This window comes from Raphanus sativus, chromosome 2 (assembly GCF_000801105.2).
Source record: "Raphanus sativus cultivar WK10039 chromosome 2, ASM80110v3, whole genome shotgun sequence".
Taxonomy (NCBI): domain Eukaryota; kingdom Viridiplantae; phylum Streptophyta; class Magnoliopsida; order Brassicales; family Brassicaceae; genus Raphanus; species Raphanus sativus.
Window position 1 is genome coordinate 21,656,506 of NC_079512.1, and position 23,388 is coordinate 21,679,893.

Sequence of the window (23,388 nt, forward strand, 5' to 3'; positions counted from 1 at the left end):
GATGCAACATTTTTTTATATATAAAGATTTCTTTTAAAATTATATATATTAAATTATGATATATATATTAATAATATATTTGTTATTAAAATAATGAATCTCAATTAATAACATAACTTAAATTAAATTTTAAATGTGAAATATTATTGTTTAAAAAAATGGTTTTTAAAAATATAAATTTATTTTTGTATATAAAATAATTTTGAATATTATTAAATAAAATAAATAAGATATAAATTTATTTTTGAATATAAATAATTTGAATATTATTAAACAAAATAAATAAATTATCATATATATATATATAATATATATATATATCTTTTTATATTATATATTAATATATAAAAGAGATATAATTAATTTATTTTATTTACTAATTTCAAAAATTATGTTTATGTCGATAATTTTATTTTAAAAAAATAAAATTTACAATTAAAATATATATTTTAAAAATAATATAATTTATATAATTAAATTATATTTTAAATGTGAAATACTATTTTTTAAAAAAATATATTGTAAATTTATTTTATAAATTTCTGGATATAAAAATTATTTTATGATATTATTAAATAAAATAAATGAACTAATTATATTTATTTCTTAAATTTATAAATTGTAAATGCAAATGCTCTTCCAAAAGCTTCATATGAGAGCATTTGCCAGAGAGCATTTGGAGAGCATTAGCATTTAGTAAATGCTATTCTAAATGCTATTCTAACAAATGTTGATTGGATAATGTGGAGCATAATGCTAATGTTAATGCTCTACCAATCAAGGCCTTAGTAGTGGTTAACTGGTGTTTTGAGAACTGAACTGAACTGATCAGATCATGACTCGTTTTTCTAACTGGTTCCGGATTATGCTAAAAACTGGTAAATTTGGTCAAAAACCGGCCAAACTCGCTAAACTGGTGATCCGATTAAATATTAAAATTTGACTTTTTCAAATTTAAATTAAAAATAACTAAAAATTATAAAATTTAAAAAGATTTCATAAAAAATCATATTATTTTATTAAATATATATCTAAATAAATCAATTTTCATCAAATTTTTATATTGTTTTTGAAGTTTTTATTTTATTTGCACATCATTTTTAGATTCTAATAATGAAATATTTTTTTATCAAAATAATTTATAGTTATACACATATACATAGTCACTTATTAAAATTAGATTAAACTTTAAAATATGATTGAATCAGTTACACCGGTGTGACTATTGATCCAACTACAATACCGAATCATTTTCTGGTCTGGTTTTTAAAAAAATATCGTGATTAACTAGATTGAATCTATGCCCCATATTACATGTGTCATTTCATTTCGAAGAAAGATTTATAGAGTTAACCAAATTTAACCATGATGTTGATATGGCGGCCAGTAATAAATTAAAAATGTCTAAATATGCTGAGATTAAATGCGTTATAGCTTAGATTATTCCCCCTCCCCAATAATAAACCCAGCCAGCTAATAGAGAGAGTAAATGATTGGTAAAAGAAATATAACGGATAATGTGGTGAGAAAAGGGAAATGAAAACAAAGGAGTTGGTAGAGGTGGCGTAAAAGGACCAAGTAGATTACATATGTATTTTTGATTGTTAGAAATGAAAAGAGTGATAATATTTGATAAGAAACTTTTCTCCGTAAATAAACAACACCTACGTTTAAGCAAGTGACCTCTATAAAGCCCCAGTCTCTTGCATGCTTTCTTGACCAACAACTTCTAAAACAAAGAAAATTAGAACGCAAACAGAATGGGGTACAATAATAAGCAGATCATTAGTATGCTAAAGGTATGGTTGATGATGGTGCTGATGATAATGGGGACCCAAACCCATGCTCAGCTGAGCAGTGACTTCTACGCAGAGAGCTGTCCTTCACTATTTCCTGCCGTGAGACGGGTGATGCAGCGGGCGGTGGCTAAAGAACGCCGCATGGCTGCTTCTCTCCTCCGTTTGTTCTTCCATGATTGTTTCGTCAATGTAAGTCTTTTTTTTTGAGTAATGAAAAAGGTTGCGTGTGTGACATGTTCCCATGATTATTCCGATAATACCAACTTTGAAAATGCTAAAAAATGTTGGTTTATAATGGTTTTATAGGGCTGTGACGGATCCATATTGTTGGACGACACGTCCTCTTTTAGGGGAGAGAAAACTGCAGGACCCAACAATAACTCTGTCAGAGGATTCGAAGTGATAGACAAAATCAAGTTGAGGGTTGAGAAACTCTGCCCAGGCGTCGTCTCATGTGCAGACATTGTCGCCATCAGTGCTCGTGACTCCGTCCTCCTGGTTAGTACATCTGCATGCATTCACTTTATCACATACATATATATGTACTTACTGATCGTTCAGTGAAAATTTTGTGAATACATTTTAGATAGCTAAACAGCAATATTTATGTTAATTTTTTCAAAAAGAAAAAAAAATATTTATGTTAACGTGACAAGGAAAACTTAGTTTTCCAATAATATGAAATTAAACAATTCATAAAAAAATTCCCATAAACTGTATTGTATGATTGATTCACTATATACTAAAGGAGGTTAGTATATTTTCTCATGTAAATCATGGTCGGATAGAATTGTTTCTCGTAATATTATTTCTACATACTATTTTGGTTTTATGGACTATCAGTTTCGAACTTTAGCCCAGAACTTATTTAATCTTTCAAAACATTAAAATCCTCATCAAGTTAATGTTTACAATCTGATTACGTAGTTAGGTGGGCCTAGATGGAGCGTGAAGCTTGGAAGACGAGACTCCAAGAAGGCAGGCTTCTCAGCTGCCAATTCAGGCGTCATCCCTTCTCCATCCAGTACACTTAACAACCTCATCAACCGATTCAAAGCCCAAGGCTTGTCCGCACGTGACATGGTCGCTCTCTCTGGTGCTCACACCATTGGACAAGCCAACTGTCTCACTTTCAGGAACCGTATCTACAATGAGAGCAACATTAACCGCTCTTTCGCCTTAACCAGACGTAAGAACTGTCCTGCTACCTCTGGCTCTGGCGACAACAAGAAAGCACCTCTTGACATCGGCTCTCCCACAAGATTTGACCATAGCTACTATAATCAGCTTCTCGATAAAAAGGGTCTCCTGACGTCAGATCAGGTCCTTTTCAACGGCGGTGGCACGGACTCATTGGTCAAAACGTACAGCCGCAGTCTGAACACCTTCTACCGTGACTTCGTGAGGGCTATGATCAAGATGGGCGATATCAAGCCCCTTACTGGATCCAATGGTCAGATCCGCAGAAACTGTCGCAGGCCCAATTAAATCTCTTACTATAAAAGCCTGTGAGGATCAATAATCCTTATTTTCCAGCAATTATTTCATCGAACTGTGTTTATTTTTTATTTGTTTTTGTGTGTTTCTTCTTCGTCAACATAAAGCGAATGTTGTCTAAAAGTTTGTTGCTATAAAGTTTTCATTTACTTTCTCAACTTCTCTCACTTTGGCTCTAGAAGAATTATTCAAAGCCATAAACTTTAAATGCAATTGTGTAGTTGATTTGTTCTAAAACGTGATTATTCTCCCAATCATCCTAAGATACCTTAATAATAAATGGACCAAATATATAAGATAACTCTAATCATTTATATATACATACTTACATTAGTTATCTATAATTATACTGTATGAATAAGAGTATATATTAAGTTTTTCCAAAAAAACAATTATGATTTTTAAAATTTTATAGATATTATATTTTAATATTTGTTTTGTTCGGAAAATCTACTAATATTTCATTTAGTTTCTTTGGTTTTTATCGGTTAGATTGCATGTGGATTTTGATGGTGATAGCTGAATTTTCAGATCGTCTCTTGATCTGTCTGGGGTTAGCATGTTTCGAGGTTTTAGATCTCCAAGATGAACTAGTAGTGGTTATCAAGGGTTGTTTAAAGATAAAAGTGTAAAAATACTGTTATCAAGGGCTGTTTAAAAGCAAACCAATTATAGGGCTGTTCCGTCTCTTCTGTTCCATCTCTTCTGTGTCGTTTGTAACCGGATCCAAAATTCCCGGGTTGAAATTAATATATTAATAATTAGACAATGGGCAGATACAGTCATGCAAAACATAGTGTGGTTGGAGACAAATGGTGATATTGGTAGAGTTACCTTTCTACCTTAGAGTATAACAAGATTGCTTCCTTGTTTTCAGAGTGGTCCGGTCCGATTTTTGCTTTACACAAAAACAGAGTAAATGAGGTTTTGGAGTTCTGTAAATTTTCAATCATTCGCTTTGATTAAACAAACACAAAAGGAACATAGCCCCTTTTGCGTTTTGAAGGTTATATATAAACTACAAAAACGGCAATAACTCTTTGTTCAATAAATAAAAAAATAGAACAGAATCACTAATCCACATCACAGAGAAAGCTGGTTGTGTTATTGTAAAATTTATTAGGCTGCAAAACTGAACTCTAGGATCAGTGGTTTCTGTTTTGTAATGATGAGGAGCCAGCCAACCATAAGGGATCAATTCTCGTCAGGTTCATGATGTACTTCTTGCTGGTTTGCACAAGCTCGTTGAAGATAACACACTCTGGATTGGAATGGAACAAAACAGAAGCTGGGTGGATGTGCACAGTCTCACCACTTTCCAAAGCCCTGTCAAAGACATTACATGATTACAAAAAAGTTTTCTTCTCCACATCTTTAAACAACAAATGAACCATTAACTATATATACCTGTATGTACCATCCATTTGTCTCTGAGCTGCTTTAAGGAAAAACGATGCAGCAAGACATCTACGGTACTCGAGCATGTTGTTTCCGCATGAAGACACATTAAAACCCATCCGTTCAACGTTCCTACGAATTTGTCTGCACAACAAAGCATATACGTGCATAACTTTCAAAACTGATCATCACAAGACGGAACCAGAATCATGTGCAAAAAAGAAGACAATGACAAACCTATAAATGTGACGAGCATGTTTCAAGGAACTGCTATTCACGAAGTTGTCCTTACACCAGTCTCTCATAATTTTATCAACTTCGGCTTTACTGTTTTCCGCCTTTATCTGCTCCAAGAAGAACTCATTCGACTCTCGATAAACACTAAGATAAGTTAGATGATCCCCTTCAACGCTAGCAAAGTGGTTTCTTGAAGTTCTTGCCTGGCGAAACAAAGATAAATGAACTTTTATATATATAAAGAAGAAGAAAAATGAGAAGAATCTCTCTACTCACTCACCTCTTCTCTCTTCTCACGAGGATAATAAAATATGGGCTCAACAGAGAGCATTGCAACAGTGATTAACATTTCCTCAAGACAGTTGAACTGATTCGCCAAAACTAGAGCTCTCGAGTAAAGTGGATCTAGTGGGAGCCGTGCCATTTGATGACCAGCTGGTTCTTCTAGTTTGTAATCATCAGTCAAGGCACCAAGCAAGTGCAACTCCGCCAATGCTTTTACAATGGCGCTCCTGTTTAAAAACATCAGATGACAAAATATCTTAGATCAAAGTCTTTTAAAAAAACAAAGCAATTAAAAGAGAATAGATACTTCAGCCAAAAGGAAGTGTACCTGGATGGTTTATCTATAAAATCAAATCCAAAAATATCATCGTATCCCAGACCCTTGAGCTTCAAAATGACATTAGAGAGATTGCATCTCGTGATCTCTGGTTTGGTTGAATCCTCCAGCTTCTCAAATTCCCTCTCAGAATAAAGACGAAAACATTTCCCAGGACCCTCACGTCCTGCAAGTCCACTAAAAGGGAAAGAAAAAAAAGAAAGAAGCTTATAAAAATTTGCATGAAAACTTCAAAACTCTATTAGCTAACCATCAAAAGTGGAAACATAATTAAGCGAATACAGTAACATGGTGGTTACCTTCTTTGACGAGCCTGTGCTTTTGATGCTAAAACAACATCAAACGTCTCCATTCCTTTGCTAGGATCATAGGTTCGTGCCTTAACCCACCCAGGGTCTACCACATATCTTATTCCAGGAATTGCAATCGATGTCTCCGCTATATTTGTGGCCAAAACCACCTATGAAAAAAAATACCTCAAACTGGATTAGTATCAACCGTTTCAACCAACATATACAATGACTAAACCACAATGTTGCTGAACTGAACATTTCTAACCTTACGGAAACCAATAGGCGCAGGAGCAAAAACTCTCATCTGCTGCTCTGATGGACGTGCAGAAAAGATAGCCAGTGGAAGTAGCTTCCTCTCTTCTTCAGGTAAATGCTGAAGCCTTTCTTGGACAAGTCTTTCAACAGATTCAATCTCATCTTCTCCAGTGAGGAAAACAAGTATATCACCTGGCTTCTCCTCCAAATGAATCTTTACAAAAAAAAAACAAATGTAAAATTAGATTTAATGTTTTAAATGCTGGATAGGGTAACAAGCCGATCAATTAACCTGAAATATAGTGATGACCAAAGCTGCATCTGTCACAGGACGAACAGTGTAAAGAATCTCCACAGGAAACTGTCTCCCTTGCACATGAAGAGCTTTGGCACCACCGTAATACTCAGAGTATACACGTGCATCCAAACTTGCAGCAGACATGATTACCAGCTTTAACGGAGATACTTTTCTTCCTTCTTTATTGCCAATCTCACTTCCCTCGTTAACAGCCTTTGACCGATCCAGCTGCACCTTTTTAAGCAAGGCCAGTAGAACATCAGTATGAACGGTCCTCTCGTGGGCTTCATCCACGATAATGACTGAATATCTAGAAAGAAGCGGATCCACCAAGGCTTCTCTGCAAATCAGAAACAACAGTGATGAGAAGAATAATACAGGATTATTACCATCAAAGAGCACCATAAAGTTTATATAATTTACCTCAGCAATAAATCATCAGTAGTGTATATTAACCTCGTGGAGCTAGAAGTAGTATTATCAAACCTAATGGAGTAACCAACCCTTTGGCCTAATTGAACATCACACTCCTCAGCTACCCTTTTAGCAGCAGTCACAGCAGCTATGCACCTCGGCTGTGATATCCCTATCATCTTTCATTCCCGACAGAATCCAGCATTGAACAGAAACTGAGGCAACTCTGTCAACAACAAAAAAAAAAACATATGATGCCAACTTGGTCCAGAAACTACTTGAGAGAGAGAGAGAGATTTGAGATCATAAGGTAACTAAAACAAAACTTACGAGTAGTCTTCCCACTACCGGTTTCACCAACAATAATCAGAATATCATTATTTTGAACCTCCTCAATAAGACGTTTCTCCACTGTTATTGAAAAAAAAAACAATCGTAGTTTAGTCTCCACGGATGCAATTATGAATAGGGTATGTGAAATAACTGGCACCTGAAGCAATAGGAAGAGACTTCCTATGTTCTGCTATCTTCTGCATCATGCTGTGATACGCCCACATTGAAAAATCGTTACTTTTTTTTTGCCTTGGGAATCAAGTAAATTGCTCTAGAAAGTAGAGAGACTAACCTGAAGCGAGAAGCAACTGGAGATTTAGGGTTCTATTAACTGTTTAGTTACTACAGAGCTCTTGTGTTCTCCTTATGCGCCCGTTGGTTCGGGTTTTGATTTGGGACAGCACAGGAAACGGTAAGGCCTGTGCAGGGCCGGCCCTGGGCTAAAGCTCATAAAGCTAGGGCTTTAGGCGCCAAAATATATATAAAAACAAGGGGCGCCAAATAATTGCCATTAGTTATCTTTAGTCAGTTGATTTTTAAACTTCTACTTATTGCATGAGTAGTCAGGTTCGATTACCGAATCCACTTTCTTAATTTCTTTTTTTCTCTTGCAATAAATGAAAGAATATTCTTTCATTTATTGACTGTTTCAAAGTACATTTCGTTATATTTATGAAATATTCATTTAATAATCGGACTTAAAAACAAAACAGAAATCTAGTTTCCTTTTCTAATCAGTGTCATCTCACAAACTCTCATACCATTCCCATTTATTTTTCTGTATTTTGCAAAACTAAGAACATACATGAAATTTATTGGGTCTTATAATCAGCCAACTAGATAATATATAGAAAACAAATTGGTGTAATATGAACCAAAGATTTAAGCAAAAAAAATATATGAACCAGATATATTTTCTGGTGATTTATTAAATAAGAAAAAACTTTTTAGATCAGTATTTTATCGAATATATTAGATCAATCTTAACATATTACCAAAAAAAAAATATTAGATCAGTTTATTAGGTTTCTTAGCAAAATTTAAGCATCATACAAATAAAAACTTTTGGTTTTTCTTGCTGGTCTAAAAAAGTTAAAACAAATAATTTTGTTACTAAAGGGCATCATTTCTCTAATGCGCTTTAGGCGTCCGAGAACTCCGGACCGGCACTGGGCCTGTGTTTGTGTTCTTCTTATACTGGAAAACCGAAACTAGGTTTTGCAACTTCCTATGTTAGTGAAATAAATGATTGATAATGTCCACATATTATTTTAGAATACCAAGAAAAATATGCAAAAAATACCATCTATATTATTAAAATAGAAATACACTTTGAAAATGCTTCTAAGTTTTTGAAGTTATTTACATATGTGACTGAAGTAATAAAAGTTCCCTTAGTTTTAGTTGTCTTTTCTTATTTATAAATGCATTTTACTAACTAAAATTTAAACAAAGAAACACTGCAACAATAACTTAAAGTACTTTTTAAACATTAATGTAGATTTGTTATATTCGTTGGTTTAGATTGAATAGAAATATTTAAGAATATTGTTTTAGATGGTTTGTTTAGATTGAAAAGAGATGAAATATTTACATAAAAGACTTGAAAATACATATATTAATAAAATATTATCACTATCTTTTAAATATGAAATAAAATTTCAAACCATATGATATAAATATTGATTAAAAAAATATAAAATTTTAGACTTATTGTTATACTATAACAATAAAATATTATCACTATCTTCACCATCCATATCCACCAAATCCAGCATATGCATCATCTTCACGATCTGGACCATCGGCTATTTGTTCATCAGTGGCTATCTCTTCTTCATCCTCATCAGTATTCTTTTTTTTTGTCTTTATCTTCATACTTAGAAAAAAAGAAAATCAGCTGCCAGAAGAAATCGAGTATAGACATCCCAACCTCCGCAAGTAAGCTTACCACACTTACGCTTCGCAAGCATGCTTGATCCTCAGATTGTCTAGCCAAATCAGATTGATCCCACGAGACCAACAGATTGATTAATACTCTTGTAAAAAAGTAATAAGAAGAGACAAAAAAACATGAAACAGAGACCAATAGATTGATTCCCACGATGAATCTCCTCATCAGGTATAACAGCAAATCGACAGCCCAGAGTCACGATTTGGTAACGCTTAAAATCAAACCTTTGGTAGAACGGTGAAACTCGATCCTTCTAAAGCCACCTTGAGGGACGTCAGGGATTCCGAGATCTGCTGCATCTGAAATATCTGAGTCGATGTTGTCACTGTCACTGTCCAAGTAAAGGGGAATTCCTGCCAACAATAAGTTAAATGTGAGCATGTTAGTTTTGGATATGAATTCATATTACTTATTTAAAATATGTGACCGTATGTTTTACTATGCAAAAATGCTGTTGTGTATTTTGATAATGTTTTCATCAACTTCCTTTATCATTCACTTTCTTTCATGTTATCAATACTAGGTCCGTATCCGCACATATTTATATTTTCTTCTTTTTAGATAAATATGAATATTGTTACTGTACAAACTTTGTAACATTAGAACTAGGATAAGATTTTGGATTCTATTTTGTTAATGTTTAGTTGATGATTTTGTATGGTCGTAAATTGTATTTTTTTTTTGTCAACTATTTCTTTCATTCAACTTAAAACACAAAAGTTATAACATTCATACATTCAAGGCTAAACTTTGCCAGAGAAAAAACCTGAACATTATCAATACATGGAATGAAACTAAAAGATAGAGGATTGAAGAGAGTAGCAAGGCTTCTACCGTCATGGAGAACACCTGCGATCTCGTTCATGAGATTTTAAATTTTAAATTGATCAATACTTTAATTTTTATATTCAGTTCTCAATACAAAATATATCAAATTATACATAATTTTATCAAATTTACAAATCTAAGAAAAAAATAACTAATAGATATAAAGTTTCAGTTGTGTTGGTACTCAACTTCACTGCTTCGGTGCTGAAAAGTAAAGTTGGCGAATGAGAAGACAAGTGTAAAGGAACATAATGGAGAAGGAGACAGAGGAACAAGTAACCATCTCTGCCTTATTTAGCCATTAGATTGACATTTTTTATGTGCGTAGACGGCCAATGACGTTTAGTTTCCTTTTCATCTTCTTCTTTCTTTCTTTTTGTTCTGTCTTAAAAAGTGAGCAGAAATAAAAAAGAAGATCCTTGAAAGATCTGCATGTCTTCGTTTATAGAAATGGCGGTGTTTGTATTAAAAGGCGGTGTTTTGTTTATACATGTCTTCCTGATTGTCCATCTATGCGGTAACGTGGGAGAAAAGTAAACCAGAATGATCAGTTCTGGTTTAGGGCTCTAGAGTTTGAGAGTTTGTGTTTTGTTTCTGTGAGCAACTTTTTTATACACTGATTGTAGCATAACTGAGATCGCATTCCTTTGTTTATATTTGATTCACAGACTCTTACCACTAAGGCATTCTCATGAGGCCATCACTCATGAGCTACCACAAACTCTCAAGTAGTGTTCTGTCTCTGCCTGCTTAAGTTTTTGTAGATTAGATGGAAAACAAACCAAGCGTCCTGGCCACCAAATACGAAGTCGGGAGAGCTTCGTTGTGGAGCTATACGAGGTCATGGCGACAAAAACAAGGATCTACTTCGTTATGGAGTACTGCAAAGGCGGAGAGCTTTTCAACAAAGTTGCTAAAGGGAAGCTGAGAGATGACGTTTCTTGGAACTACTTTCACCAGCTCATCAACGCTGTTGATTTTTGCAACAGCAGAGAATCTGTTGCTTGATGAGGATGAGAATCTCAAGGTATCTGATTTTGGTTTAAGTGCTCTTGCTGACTGCAAACGTCAAGATGGTCTCTTGCACACTACTTGTGGCACTCCTGCTTATGTTGCTCTTGCACCTTAAGTGATCAATTGAAAGAGATATGATGGGACAAAAGCAGATGTTTGGTCTTGTGGTGTGGTTCTGTTCAGGCCCGGCTCTAGGGTAGTGCTGATGGAGCAAGAGCACTGGGTCCAACAATTTTTTTCAAAAAATTCAGGGGATTTTAGGGTCCTAATTTCAAAAACTAAATGTTTTAAAAGGGTCCAAATTTATAAAATTGATAATTACTGATTTTTTTTCTTTTAGCACCGGGCCTTTAAAAGGTTTGAGCCGGGCCTGGTTCTGTTGGCTGGATATCTCCCTTTCCATGACTCTAACCTGATGGAGATGTATAGGAAGATTGGAAGAGGAGAGTTTAAGTCACCAAGCTGGTTTGCACCTGAAGTAAAGAGACTGTTGTGTAAGATGCTGGACCCTAACCCTGAAACAAGAATCACTATTGCCAAAATCAGAGAGAGAGTTCATGGTTTAGAAAACGGGTTACACATGAAACAGAAAAAGATGGAGAAACGAGTCAAAGAGATGAGATTCAGGGTTTAGCTTGCTGTTGATGCTCTGTTTCTGTCTCTGAGGGGTTTTGGAGTTAAATGTCCCTTATTGGGCTTTTGCTTGACCTTATGGGCTTTTGGTGATCCTATGCTGGATTGTTGAGAGAGAATGATTATTAATAATGTTATGTTAAAAGTTAACGTCATTAGAGGAGAAAGCGTGGAGTTCACGTCAATATGGTTGTGCTATCCACGATTACCCCATCCGACCAGTCTTATTTAACTTTAGAACTTTTTGTTTGTTTCTTTATAGATTCTGGATTGTCAATCGAGGAGAAAGGTGAAATTTGGGAGTTGGGTGAGAGAGAGACAATGATTTGCCCATTTAAAAGAGACAAAACAGAGGAACAGAACAGAACAGAACAGAGATATAGTGGACCCCAAACTGAATCCTCTTTTACTTGTTTTTTTTTGTTTTTGTTTCTACTGACAGAGTTCATAATCCTGTCAGAAATGAATCAGAAAATGGGGACTCACAAGTTCAGATTTTCAAACATTATTCCTCACTCATGGCTCTACAAGCTCAAAGGAATCAGCAGAAGTAACAGAAAATGCCTTCCTTCTTCTCACAAACACCTCTCCTCCACTGATGCTTCTTCCTCAAGAAAGCTCCGTCACACTCTTCGTCTTTCTTCATCAGCTCATCACCCTCAAGGCTCTTCTTCACCTCCAAAATATTCTTTCAAGAGGAAACTCAAACGTAAAACCGTTTACAAGCCATCCTCTGCATATGAAATCTCTGATTCCACCTTTGAAAACTCAAGGGAGTATCATGACATTATCATCAAGGCTTTCGAGAAGACATGGTCTCATATGACTCACCTCACCTGAGAACTCCCTCTCACTGTAAACCAAGCGCAGCCTTTTCACAACTTTATCAAACACACGTGTAACCTTTTATAGTTTTGAAGCAGCAAGCCTTGTTTTTTCACACTACACTAGAGATATTATTACATGAATAAAGATTTACAGTATTTTCAAACTACGGGAAAAACCTAGCGCCTTGAGCTCGGTGGCTTCCGGGAAACCGCATAAGGTGACTGAAACCCAACTGTTTCCACGTCTCCAACAGTTCTGATCAACCTTCTTTTTCTAGCCTCTTCCATCAGCGACCGCTGCAGTAACTGCCCCTGCACGTCTGCAAGCGACCGGTTCCTTGGAAGTGTACGGTTGTCTGAACTGGAACTGGAAGCCGCGTACATGTTGGCTTGCCCTGAATGTAGATGATAGCTTTCTTCGGGGCAAAACCTCGTCACGCTGTGAGTTCTGTTCACAGCAGAAGGTTGGGAGCTGTGTTCATCAACAGATATGTAGTTGAGGTTGGAGTAAGACCCTGTGTCGGTAGAACTTTGAGAATGCGTCTCATCGTGAATATCATCTGCATTTTTAAATGTTCTATCAAAAAAAAAAACATATCAAACACACTTGAATCTGTGCGTTACTTTCCATACCTTGTAGCCAATCTTGACGGCCTCGTGCCATGTAGTTCGAGAGTGAAGCTTGAGAGAATGGTGAGTGGGAGGATGAAGAGTGATAATCATGAGGGGTTTCCTCACCTTCCTCGTACCTCAAACCATGCACCAAAGAAGAGATCTCTCCATCAATCATTTCAGCAATCTCGACTGGATCCCAATCTGTGATCTCCAGTTCTTTTACCAACTCCATTGCAACCTCAATGGAAGTATCATTCATGATGCGAAAGGGGAAAGCCACTTTCTTTGCCATACCTGGAACTAAAAAAAATAAACATTTATGTGACTGAGCGCTAACAAAATGATCAACTAAGTTCCTTTTTTTACCATTTTCATCTGCGATTATTACTTCCAGTGAGATTGTGTTATCTTCAATGTTCAGCTCCCCGGTGATGATCATCTGGGTCCTTCCTAACTCATCATCATCTTCCAGCTTCAGTCTGTCCATTTCGTTCTCATTCAAGAAGGGCTTCAGATTCCCAGCCCCTCTCGCGTACACCATCCAGGACTCGTCAGACGAGAGAAACGGATCTTGCAATAGTTCTCTTGCTGACACTCTCTGTGAGGCAGGCACGAGGCATTTCCTGATGAAAATCTGTGCCTCAGTGTCTTCAACTCTATAAAAGGCGCTTGGTAGCTTTCCCTGGAAAGAAAACATTACAAGGCTCATGCCTGGTTCAAATGATAAGCTTAATCCATATGCTCACAGATCAAAAGACATACCGAAACAACTTTCTTGTAAATGTGCACCGGACTGTTGCACTCACTATACGGGAACTCAGAGGTGATCATCTCCAAAAAACACATACCAAAGGAATAAACGTCAATGAGCTCATTATAGTTCCCCTCATATAATTCTGGAGCCATGAACTCGGGAGTGCCTACGCAAAAGAAGCAATGACCAAGTCTAAAACCATATGATTAGAACGACAAGGGAGAACAAACGATTACCGAGGACACTATGGGCAGAGCGGTCCTCCCGCAGCATTCTTGCAAGACCAAGATCGCCAATTTTTACTTGTCCAAGATGCCCATTAACAAAGATGTTATCACACTTGAGGTCTCTGTGGATAACAGGAGGGTCGTGCTCGTGGAGATAAACAAGCCCTTCCAAGATCTGCCGAGCCCAGGACTTGATTGCTCGGATATCTATCCGCAGGTACTTATTTTTGTACCTGCACAAAACGAGACAGCGTCATAACAATGCAAAGACAGAGCAAATCTTTTCAGAAGAAAAGGTGTAAAAGAGAATTACTGTCGGAGGGTCCCAGAAGTGAACAACTCGGTGATGAAATTGAGAGTATGGGAATCAACATCGATCCAAGAAGTGTAGAAACGAATGATGGATTTGTGGTTGAGAGTGCTGAGAAGATGAACCTCAGAGTAGAGCCTCTGTAGATCAACAGAGGAACGTAGAACCTCTTTTAGCTTCACCTGGCTCCACGCTACTTCTATTCCAAGCTTCTCGTCGATTGCTTTGTACACCGTCTTCATCGCTCCCCTTCCAAGAACTTCTTCAAACTGTTCCAGAATAAAAACCAAGTGTTACAAAAAGGTCTAATTTGTAAACGTTACAGCATAAAACTGTTCCAGCATAGAGTATGTTTCCTCTACTTACACGTCCATATCGACCAGTCGGATCGGTTTCTACATACTCCGAAACCTGATTCATGTTCATGGTTGACCAAAACTCAGATTGATGCTCCCAGAAATGTTTGAGACGACGAGATAACTCTGGTTGCCAAAAGTCGTCCTATAACTTCTTATTATTCTACTTCATCAAAGAAGCGTCGGCAGCTAATATGTAGAACAAGTATACGGCCTGAGTCACCAATGCTTGCATCACTTAATATTATAGAAAACCTTTCATTTTCATTTTTATTGAGCCAGTTGTAATATATACATAACTTTGAAAAATCTTAGTTGCCAATAAAAAATATACTCGAGCATTATTTTAAAATCATCAAACGTGCACCATTTTTGAAAACCACATGGCTAAACAAGCTAAAAAGGAAAAAGAATATGCCCGGGACTGTTTTGTGAACCACAGATACAATATCAACGATGATAAATAGTTAAAAAAAACAAGAGTTTTCTTGCTTGAGGAAACTGCACGATTCAAAAGAACCAATTATTAGTTTGGTGGGCACAAGAAATCCAAAATATTAAAATTAACAAAAATAAAACGACAAAAACGAGGGGAAAAGTCAGAACAGAAGTGGTGAATAAGACAAGAATAGAGTGACAGTGACCTCACCGTTGAACATTTTTTTTTGTTGGCGGCGAATTCCTTCAGCCCTCATGGAGTTCTAGGTTCTGTAATGAACTAGCAACATAGACCAAATATGCATTAACCAATATAAATGCTCATCATCTTACTTCCGAATGTTAACAGACAAACCATAGATCTAAATGGATATGTTATGCATACTTGACTACTGTTTTGTTGTGGTTTGAATGTTACTTGAAACGTGGAAAAGTAGAGACAAACAGAACAGAAAAAAATGAAGAGAAGGATGGAATATATCGCCAAAAAGAACAGCAGTATAAGTTTGACACTGACTACAACAAAAGGTTGCAGCCAGAATTGTCCCACGAGAATATCATTAGTCTGTTCTTTCATCATTACCATTTACAACATAAACTGTGAATGACATGTCATGCAGGCAAAAGTCCACACCAATTATAACCCAATTATCCTTGTAAAAGATATTACTCCTACCGAACTAAGTTCCTCTATTTGTCCTTCAAATCCACCTACCAAGTTACAACCTTGATATCACTCACACTTTCGCATATAACTTAATTCAGACAACTGATGAGTATGAATGTACAAAAAAGGAGATGCTTACCTCAGTACTCTCTGCGAATACTGCAGGGTTTGCATTCTTTATATCTTTCCATGATTTACCATACCTGCACAAAAACAAGAAGAAAATGATAATGCTATAGACATGTAGTGAGCCAAGCGCAGGCTTTTGAAACTTGATTAGGTCCTAGATGTATCAGTGATGAGTATTTGCTAATAGAGTACAAGACTTGGCAAAGCGAGTTGCATACTATTTTACTCCTTCCCTCAGAGGCTTCCACTTATTTCTTTCGCCTTCTAACAGAGGAGTCTGCGTTCTTCAATGGGGATGTATTCAGAGGAACGGGGGTTGTTGGTAGACGAGCCAAACTCTGCCAGAACATGTTCCCCAACTACCCGAACCTTTCTCACTTGCATTATCCTGTTGCTTCACAATTAAACCACAACTTCATGAGCCAAAGAACAAGAAATTAAGAAAGCATCTTGAAGGAAAACTCACAAATACCCACCTGTGTTTCACTATGGTCTTGACCGCTTGTTCCAGTCCTATTAAACAGAGCAGGCTGAAGAGTGACATCTACGGAGTGGTCAATTGCATTGCACATGACTAGTGGAAGGATCGATTTGTAGTTGATTCTCTAACAAACGCTCCTTCAGCTCCATAGCAGCCGTTTTGTCCCCCTTATCAACACTTGGTTCATGCTCCTCGTCTGCATGTTGTTCACTCACCTTATCAATCTCATCATTCTCCAGACTTCCCACTCCTTCAGCATCCATATTGTTCCCGTGACCCTCATTGTCGTGATCACTAGTGTCCCCTCCGTTGCGAACACTATCACCCTCTGCGTTGTTCTCTCAGCTTCATGCGGAAAGGTACCTCGGATCAATGAATCGGAGATGTCTCTTCAGCTTCATGCAGGTCAGGGGAATCTTTAAAATTCGCCAACCAATTCTTTCGATAACCTCCTCCTCCATTTTGAAAGCTTCCACGATCAAAAGTTGTACCTTCCCGCTGATGGCCGGAGAAGACCAATAGCTCTCCGATCAGGGGTTACGGATATTCTTTAATGGGCCTTAAGTTGGGCCTGAAGTTAAAGAAGATATTCAGTGTAGATCGCAAATAGTTGACAGGTGTTATGATCTGAGCTTTATATTCCCAATCTTCTTTCGCCGGCTTCACGCGCTGGGCCTTCCTGAAGTCAACTAACAGACACGTGTCATGATCTGAACCTTAAATTCTCCCAATCCTCCCTCATTTCACTAGCTTGCTTGGCGCGCTCTCTGTCTTCTTCTCCATACTTCCGTTTTCTGACTTCTCACTTTCACACAGTTTGTGTCTGTGCGATAATGGCCATGATGGCAGAGCTTTCAACCCCCAAAACGACGTCGCCTTCCCTCCACTCTTCGTCTCGGCTTCGTCTCTCTTCAAAATCGCATCTTCCAAACCAGTTTCGCCATCTTCTTCTCCCACCGCTCCACACAACTTCTAACTTCAAAGTCTCTTGCTCTGTTTCTCAGAAGTAAGTCTCTTTACGCCTCCTAATTATTCAAGTTTCAACCTTTTATCTGATCAGATGCTTATTTTGAATTTTATAATAAAAGTAACCAAGCACCTGTTGCGGTTCAAGACAATGGATCCGTGAAGACGAAGAAAGAGTGTTATGGAGTGTTCTGTCTCACCTATGACCTTAAAGCTGTAATCTTACCCTCTATCTCTCCCTATCTTCTCGTGAGACTGGAGATATTAGTCTGCTTGTCATCTTAATCTGCAATATGCTTTGGTTTTGAGTTACCATGTGTGATGTGTGTGTGGTTGCAGGAAGAGCAGACGAAGTCATGGAAGAAGATGATCAATATTACAGTCTCAGGTGCTGCAGGCATGATCTCAAACCACCTTCTCTTCAAAGTAAGTTGTTCCTTCTTTCTTTCTTTTTCTTTAATTACTGTTTCATCAGATAGGGTTACTTACCAATCATATGGTCTTTATCTTGTGTAGCTTGCTTCAGGTGCAGTGTTTGGACCAGACCAACCCATTGCTTTGAAACTACTAGGATCAGAGAGATCAATCCAAGCTCTCGAAGGTGTTGCGATGGAACTCGAGGATTCCTTGTTCCCCTTGTTGAGAGAAGTTGATATAGGAACAGATCCATATGAAGTCTTCCAAGATGTGGACTGGGCTCTTCTCATTGGTGCAAAACCTCGAGGCCCTGGAATGGAACGTGCTGCCTTGTTGGACATCAATGGCCAGATCTTTGCTGAGCAGGGCAAAGCTCTTAACGCGGTTGCCTCTCCTAATGTCAAGGTCCTTGTAGTGGGGAATCCTTGCAACACTAAGTAAGCTAACATTCTTCCATTCACCACTCTTAATCATCGCCCAACATCTTAAATCATTTTCTCTTCTACTTAGTGCCTTGATCTGTCTTAAAAATGCTCCCAACATTCCTGCAAAGAACTTCCATGCCCTCACGAGGTTGGACGAGAATCGGGCTAAATGTCAGGTACCACATCTTACTCGCACATATATGTGATTATGTGCATTTTTTTCATTCGTATGATTAGAAATTCTATTTTGTAGCTTGCTCTTAAAGCAGGCGTCTTCTACGACAAAGTATCTAACATGACCATATGGGGAAATCACTCCACGACTCAGGTTTGTCTTAACTTGCTCTGGTGTCCTTTGTTGTTTGTTTATCTGTATCTTGGGGATGTTTCTCTTATCTTTGAGAGGTGAATTAGGTGCCAGACTTCTTAAATGCAAGAATCAATGGTCGGCCGGTGAAGGAGGTTATTACAGATCACAAATGGTTAGAAGAGGGATTCACTGAGAGTGTACAGAAGGTAACATGGCGTTTCCTCTGATATTGTGTTGATTTCTGCAATAGGAGATAACACTATTGGCTGACCAAGATGATTTTGTGTTTGTGTTTACAGAGAGGTGGCTTACTAATTCAGAAATGGGGTCGGTCTTCTGCTGCTTCTACTGCTGTTTCCATTGTTGATGCTATCAAGTCTCTCGTGACTCCTACTCCTGAGGGTGATTGGTTTTCAACTGGGGTACATATTCTCTTACACGCATTTAGATAACAGCAGGGTAGATTGGTTTAGACTTTGATAGGGTTGTTGTGGTAATGTAAATTATAGGTGTACACAAATGGAAATCCTTATGGTATTGCAGAGGACCTCGTCTTCAGCATGCCATGCCGATCAAAGGTATGTTCTATCCTTGTTACTTGCATGCTTTTCTCTAGTGGTAACTCTCAAACCTGGTTTCTTTCCAGGGAGATGGAGATTATGAGCTTGTTAAAGATGTAGAATTTGATGACTACCTTCGCAACCGAATCGCCAAGGTAACAAGCCTTCTTAGATATCAGTCTTTTGAGGGTTTTGTCTCTAAATGCCAGAAGTTAAACTGAGATAAATGACAACATTGTGCAGTCTGAGGCGGAACTGTTGGCTGAGAAGAAATGTGTTGCACACCTCACAGGAGATGTAAGTATTTGTCTTGTTTATTCAAAATAAAACCATTTTGATAGGTAGCTAACTTTCAGTTGCTTCATGGATGTGTACTTCAGGGCATCGCCTTCTGTGATCTTGGTCCGGTAGATACTATGCTTCCTGGTGAAGTTTGATTTTTGAGGGTGGTGAGCATCTCAAGTAAGCACTCTCTTCTGGGTTGTTAGCTTACCCTCATTACTCATGTTGATTGTTCGAATAAGTTAAAAGAAACACTTCTTATTTATATAATGCGTCAAAAGTCATATACAGTAGTGTTTGTAAACTAGATAATGCCCATATCTAATGTCAAACACAAACTGTTCCTAAATCTTTTGATCTTTTATTTTTCTTTTCTTTTAATTAAACAAACAAACCCCCCAAAAAACAGCTCTTTCTATATGTGAAAGAGCAACAAAAACAAAGTTACAAATAGTATTAGATGCTATACATCAGAATCAAAAAAAAAAAAGCGAAAAATGGAGAAAGATCTTAGTGGTCGATGCCCTGAATAGGCATTGTGTGTAGTCTCTTGCACTCGTCTTTGGAGTAGTCCAGTGAAAAACAGAGTTGTCTTATCACTTCCCTCTTCTCTTCTGCTACTTCCTCTAGCTCACTCCTCAGCTTCTCCACCTCCTCCTCCATCTCAATCGTCTTACTCTCTTTTGCTTTCATTTCATATTCAAGCACAGTCAGAGATGATTCAAGCTCACTCATCTTTTGGTTTAAAGTCTCTATGCATCTCTCTTTCTCTTCCTTCTCCACTGTCAGCGCCTCGATTTCTCCCTTCAGCCTCTCCTCCTCTTCCATTTTCTCATTGCTCACCCTTCTTATCTCCTCTTCAAGGTAACGCACTTGTGCTTCCAGCTCGCTAAACTGCTCGTCGCGGTGTGTTTTCTCCTCCAACAGGCTGGATATCTCGTCTTTGAACTGCGCCTTCTCCGGGAATATCTTCTCCTCTGCGTCGGACAGAGCTGTCTTCAGATCCCTGAGCTCATGGTCTCTACCTGCTAAACTATGTTTCAACATGGAGACTCTGTCGTGCAGCTTCGCCACCTCTCTTCTATCTGCGGTAGACTTGCTTTTCCACGCTGCAGTCTCTTTCTGCGCCGACTCCAGCAGGTTCTGGAGGCTCTTGAGCTTAGCGTCATCAGACTTGCTCTTCTCAACTTCTCTTCTCATGATGCCGTTCTCTCTCTCTGCCTCCCGGAGCCTCAGGTTTGCAACTCTCAGCTCTTCAGACAAAGTCTCAACGTCCATCTCTTGTCTGGAATATTCTTCTCCTCCTTCACCACTCTCCTGCTCGTCGTCATCCAACACAGACGGCAAGTACCTAGCGAGCTGATTCTTCAACATGAAGATTTGGTCTTCTGAGTTGAGTATCCTCTCGTTTGCATCTCTCAGCTCTTGCTCACAAGCAGCGAGTTTCGCTGGATAATCAACAATCTTGCTCTCACTCTTCACCCTTGTCAGCGACAAGCCTTCGGTGTTACCTTCGAGCTGCATCTTGAGTCTCTCTTTGGCTTCACGTAGCTCAATCTCGAGATCAGCGACCCTCTTGGTCATGGACTGAAAATCAGAGCCAACGGTCACGTAACCGGGGTAACTAGCCAGAGAAGATGTATCATCCCATTCCTGTTCGGAGTCGGTAACGGAAGCGACATCATCTACATCTTTGTGATAAAGATCAGAGGGAAGGCCTCCTCCGTTATTGCCAAGGAAGTAGTCAAAACCAGGAGCACGGCGGGAAGGAGGACGGCCTAACCTATTGTTGTTAAGCTCAGTAGTGAGGTCAGAGGAGGAGAGGTCCTCGTAACGCTCGGCTAGAGAACGGTACATACGGTGAAACTCATCGACCAGGCTTATAAGCTCAGGTCTCTTCTGGTAATACATCTCTGCCTTCTTGGCTAGCGAATCTGCGTCCTCTTCTATCAACTTCACCATTTTTTTCACGCTCCTGTCCATGTCTGATCATCACCACACATACATACACATTTACATCCTTTTACAAGAAACAAAGTTGGCAGTGTATATATTTTCTTTTATGAAATTGAACATGTTAATAAACGAATGAAGTCTCGCATAATTAACTAATATATAAAGAATTAGAAACAATCCACTACGTTACCAAAAAAAATAATAGAAACAATTCGTTAATAGCTAATTGATTTTAGTTGGAGAACTATGATAAACTTGAATTTAATATGGTATTAGAGCATGAGGGGGGAGTGTTAATGAATGAATGCCCGAATTTAACAGAACACATGCTATATAACAAGATAATGACACCAATTAGATGGACTGACTACTCACCATCGAGATTATGCTCGAGCCACCTGTTGTTTTTCATACTCTTCTTGGAACGAAACTGACAAATCCAAGAATCAAGAATGAGAAACTAAGGTTGATCATTGTGGTATTAAATAAAGGAAAGCTTATATATTTTGGATGTTACCAGATCATAATCCATTGCTGCAAAATAGATGGACCCTAAGCAAAGCTGGAAACACACAAGAAACAGTCATATGAAACAATGGGAAAAGAAGACAAATAATAACCGGGCTTCGTAGCCTGGTGGTAATGGAACCTCGGCTGAGGTGCCCGCCACCCAGCTTCGAAACCCGGCCACAGCGATTTAACATCCTTACTGCTGGGGCGCTGGACCCCTTCGGGGGATATTTGGGAAAGTGGCTGCCCAGACACCAGAGATACCAAAAAAAAAAAAAAAAAGAAGACAAATAATACAAAAAAAAGATAGTGTAACTGTTGAGAAAGAATCATGACAATATATGCAAATACGTATACACAGAAAAGAACAAAAGGAGAACCTGATACTAAGAAGAAGATGCAGAGGCTTGCAGAGGGAGATGTGCAATGCAAGGAGCTTTTTAAAGTCAAAAAGAATGTTTGCACTTAACAAAGATATTGCGGACAGGTCCTAACTTGTAACGTGGCCAAGTGATTTATGTATTAAGTGTATGTAATTTTGAGACTTAATACACAGTGTCCATATGGTGATAGAAGAGGAGTATACTTATAGAGGGGGTTGTAATTTGACCTCTCTCCCACTAATCCAACCGACTATTAATTCATTAAAGTAATAAATGGTCATCCAAGACTATTTCCTCACGTTTTAGTAGTATTTATTATTGTTATGTTGCTATTCACGCATACTCGAAGGTGGATCATCATCCACTCAGAATATCAATTTTGCAGACCTTGAATACTTCGAATGCCTTTTTCTATTCTTTCTAGTCTTAAAATCACGTCTTTTTTTCGAAATGTATTTAAATGGGAAGACTTTTTCAGGGTTTACGGGAAGTAATCGCGTTATCTCTGTGTCTTACTTCAAAAGGCCAATTCAAACTTTCTTTTGTGGCGCTCCACTTCCTTTTAGCTTTTCATTGCACTTCAGATTTAATGCATTAAACATTACGTATTATTTATTTTTAAAAACTAAATTTTCAACTGCTGACATGCACAACTGATTACCCTATATAAAATTTCGACAAATACTTTTTATGTTATCGTTTAAATAAATGTAATTGTTTTGTGATAGCTGCTAGATTTAAGATAGTCTTTTTGATTAGTCAGTGCAAATATACAAGTATAATCTGGCAGATCCTTTTTTTTACCCAAATCTTAATGTGAATAATAAAATCATAAAACAAAGATTGTAACATCATAATACTTGACTATTTTGTTTCATATTTTATTTAAAAGTAATTATAGGAGTATAATGTTATTGTTAAAGAAATGTCAATCTAGTGCTTTTGGTAACGACAGGTAAAATACTAAAATGTTTTAAACTTATATTTAAGAAAACTGGGTCGAGAATATTCTTAGATAAATATAAACTGTACGCATTTTACTTCACCAAACTTCTTTGATAAGTATGAAGCATGCAAAACCCTTGAGTAATTTTAGTTCAGTTTATTTATTTTAATTTAATTATCTATTTTATTTAGTTTTGAAAAAAAAATATCTCTTGGTTAGAAACTTATAGCGTACAAACAAGAAAGGAGAAGAGT

The 23,388-nt window shown here is 37.5% G+C and overlaps 6 protein-coding genes across 7 annotated transcripts; 3 read left to right on the top strand and 3 right to left on the bottom strand.

Moving 5' to 3' along the window:
- Nucleotides 1–1,636: 1,636 nt before the first annotated feature.
- Nucleotides 1,637–3,454, top strand: LOC108823323 (peroxidase 67). The gene is made up of 3 exons (XM_018596501.2): nucleotides 1,637–1,988; nucleotides 2,106–2,297; nucleotides 2,727–3,454. Exons 1-3 carry the CDS (start codon nucleotides 1,761–1,763, stop codon nucleotides 3,285–3,287), a joined length of 981 nt encoding a protein of 326 aa, XP_018452003.1. The 5' UTR covers nucleotides 1,637–1,760; the 3' UTR covers nucleotides 3,288–3,454.
- A 920-nt stretch (nucleotides 3,455–4,374) lies between these two features.
- Nucleotides 4,375–7,579, bottom strand: LOC108837411 (pre-mRNA-splicing factor ATP-dependent RNA helicase DEAH10-like). Its single transcript, XM_056992681.1, has 12 exons — nucleotides 7,439–7,579; nucleotides 7,304–7,353; nucleotides 7,144–7,224; nucleotides 6,823–7,039; nucleotides 6,394–6,739; nucleotides 6,112–6,315; nucleotides 5,853–6,013; nucleotides 5,545–5,730; nucleotides 5,212–5,443; nucleotides 4,932–5,134; nucleotides 4,704–4,838; nucleotides 4,375–4,622 (listed from the first exon to the last, which is right to left on the bottom strand). Exons 4-12 carry the CDS (start codon nucleotides 6,990–6,992, stop codon nucleotides 4,442–4,444), a joined length of 1,818 nt encoding a protein of 605 aa, XP_056848661.1. The 5' UTR covers nucleotides 6,993–7,039; nucleotides 7,144–7,224; nucleotides 7,304–7,353; nucleotides 7,439–7,579; the 3' UTR covers nucleotides 4,375–4,441.
- Nucleotides 7,580–11,357: 3,778 nt separating this feature from the next.
- LOC108837421 (transcription repressor OFP3-like) lies at nucleotides 11,358–12,415 on the top strand. The gene is made up of 3 exons (XM_018610470.2): nucleotides 11,358–11,502; nucleotides 11,838–11,882; nucleotides 12,018–12,415. Exons 1-3 carry the CDS (start codon nucleotides 11,358–11,360, stop codon nucleotides 12,413–12,415), a joined length of 588 nt encoding a protein of 195 aa, XP_018465972.2.
- Nucleotides 12,416–12,431: 16 nt separating this feature from the next.
- On the bottom strand, nucleotides 12,432–16,945 carry LOC108842482 (probable serine/threonine-protein kinase WNK4). 2 transcript variants are annotated; one of them, XM_018615403.2, is made up of 9 exons: nucleotides 16,375–16,945; nucleotides 16,117–16,286; nucleotides 14,675–15,972; nucleotides 14,312–14,577; nucleotides 14,008–14,231; nucleotides 13,780–13,937; nucleotides 13,384–13,699; nucleotides 13,036–13,311; nucleotides 12,432–12,962 (listed from the first exon to the last, which is right to left on the bottom strand). In XM_018615403.2, exons 3-9 carry the CDS (start codon nucleotides 14,732–14,734, stop codon nucleotides 12,580–12,582), a joined length of 1,683 nt encoding a protein of 560 aa, XP_018470905.2. In that variant the 5' UTR covers nucleotides 14,735–15,972; nucleotides 16,117–16,286; nucleotides 16,375–16,945; the 3' UTR covers nucleotides 12,432–12,579. The 2 variants fall into 2 exon arrangements, with proteins under 2 accessions (XP_018470905.2, XP_018470904.2); XM_018615402.2 differs by having other exon boundaries at nucleotides 13,036–13,317; nucleotides 16,375–16,943.
- A 176-nt stretch (nucleotides 16,946–17,121) lies between these two features.
- LOC108842484 (malate dehydrogenase [NADP], chloroplastic) lies at nucleotides 17,122–19,688 on the top strand. The gene is made up of 12 exons (XM_018615407.2): nucleotides 17,122–17,385; nucleotides 17,468–17,561; nucleotides 17,685–17,771; nucleotides 17,862–18,199; nucleotides 18,273–18,363; nucleotides 18,441–18,515; nucleotides 18,602–18,703; nucleotides 18,797–18,919; nucleotides 19,007–19,075; nucleotides 19,144–19,212; nucleotides 19,301–19,354; nucleotides 19,438–19,688. Exons 1-12 carry the CDS (start codon nucleotides 17,213–17,215, stop codon nucleotides 19,492–19,494), a joined length of 1,332 nt encoding a protein of 443 aa, XP_018470909.1. The 5' UTR covers nucleotides 17,122–17,212; the 3' UTR covers nucleotides 19,495–19,688.
- Nucleotides 19,689–19,739: 51 nt separating this feature from the next.
- Nucleotides 19,740–22,914, bottom strand: LOC108842483 (protein NETWORKED 4A-like). Its single transcript, XM_018615406.2, has 4 exons — nucleotides 22,186–22,914; nucleotides 21,813–21,857; nucleotides 21,671–21,725; nucleotides 19,740–21,324 (listed from the first exon to the last, which is right to left on the bottom strand). The coding sequence occupies exons 2-4, from the start codon at nucleotides 21,825–21,827 to the stop codon at nucleotides 19,850–19,852; spliced, it is 1,545 nt and encodes a 514-aa protein (XP_018470908.2). The 5' UTR covers nucleotides 21,828–21,857; nucleotides 22,186–22,914; the 3' UTR covers nucleotides 19,740–19,849.
- Between the last annotated feature and the right edge of the window lie 474 nt (nucleotides 22,915–23,388).

Coding starts and splice junctions, on each gene's coding strand:
- LOC108837421 (XM_018610470.2), top strand. CDS start 11,358: ATGGAGATGTATAGGAAGATTGGAAGAGGAGAGTTTAAGTCACCAAGC. Junction 11,503..11,837: donor AATCAGAGAGAGAGTTCATG/GTTTAGAAAACG, acceptor GTTTCTTTATAG/ATTCTGGATTGTCAATCGAG. Junction 11,883..12,017: donor AGGTGAAATTTGGGAGTTGG/GTGAGAGAGAGA, acceptor TTCTACTGACAG/AGTTCATAATCCTGTCAGAA.
- LOC108837411 (XM_056992681.1), bottom strand. CDS start 6,992: ATGATAGGGATATCACAGCCGAGGTGCATAGCTGCTGTGACTGCTGCT. Junction 6,014..6,111: donor CGCCTATTGGTTTCCGTAAG/GTTAGAAATGTT, acceptor TTTTTTTCATAG/GTGGTTTTGGCCACAAATAT. Junction 5,135..5,211: donor CTCGTGAGAAGAGAGAAGAG/GTGAGTGAGTAG, acceptor TTGTTTCGCCAG/GCAAGAACTTCAAGAAACCA.
- LOC108823323 (XM_018596501.2), top strand. CDS start 1,761: ATGGGGTACAATAATAAGCAGATCATTAGTATGCTAAAGGTATGGTTG. Junction 1,989..2,105: donor TCCATGATTGTTTCGTCAAT/GTAAGTCTTTTT, acceptor ATGGTTTTATAG/GGCTGTGACGGATCCATATT. Junction 2,298..2,726: donor CTCGTGACTCCGTCCTCCTG/GTTAGTACATCT, acceptor CTGATTACGTAG/TTAGGTGGGCCTAGATGGAG.
- LOC108842483 (XM_018615406.2), bottom strand. Junction 21,325..21,670: donor GCTCGAGCATAATCTCGATG/GTGAGTAGTCAG, acceptor GGTGATGATCAG/ACATGGACAGGAGCGTGAAA.
- LOC108842482 (XM_018615402.2), bottom strand. CDS start 14,734: ATGAACATGAATCAGGTTTCGGAGTATGTAGAAACCGATCCGACTGGT. Junction 14,578..14,674: donor CGACTGGTCGATATGGACGT/GTAAGTAGAGGA, acceptor ATTCTGGAACAG/TTTGAAGAAGTTCTTGGAAG. Junction 12,963..13,035: donor CCGTCAAGATTGGCTACAAG/GTATGGAAAGTA, acceptor TTAAAAATGCAG/ATGATATTCACGATGAGACG.
- LOC108842484 (XM_018615407.2), top strand. CDS start 17,213: ATGGCCATGATGGCAGAGCTTTCAACCCCCAAAACGACGTCGCCTTCC. Junction 18,516..18,601: donor GAAATCACTCCACGACTCAG/GTTTGTCTTAAC, acceptor GAGGTGAATTAG/GTGCCAGACTTCTTAAATGC. Junction 19,076..19,143: donor GCATGCCATGCCGATCAAAG/GTATGTTCTATC, acceptor GTTTCTTTCCAG/GGAGATGGAGATTATGAGCT.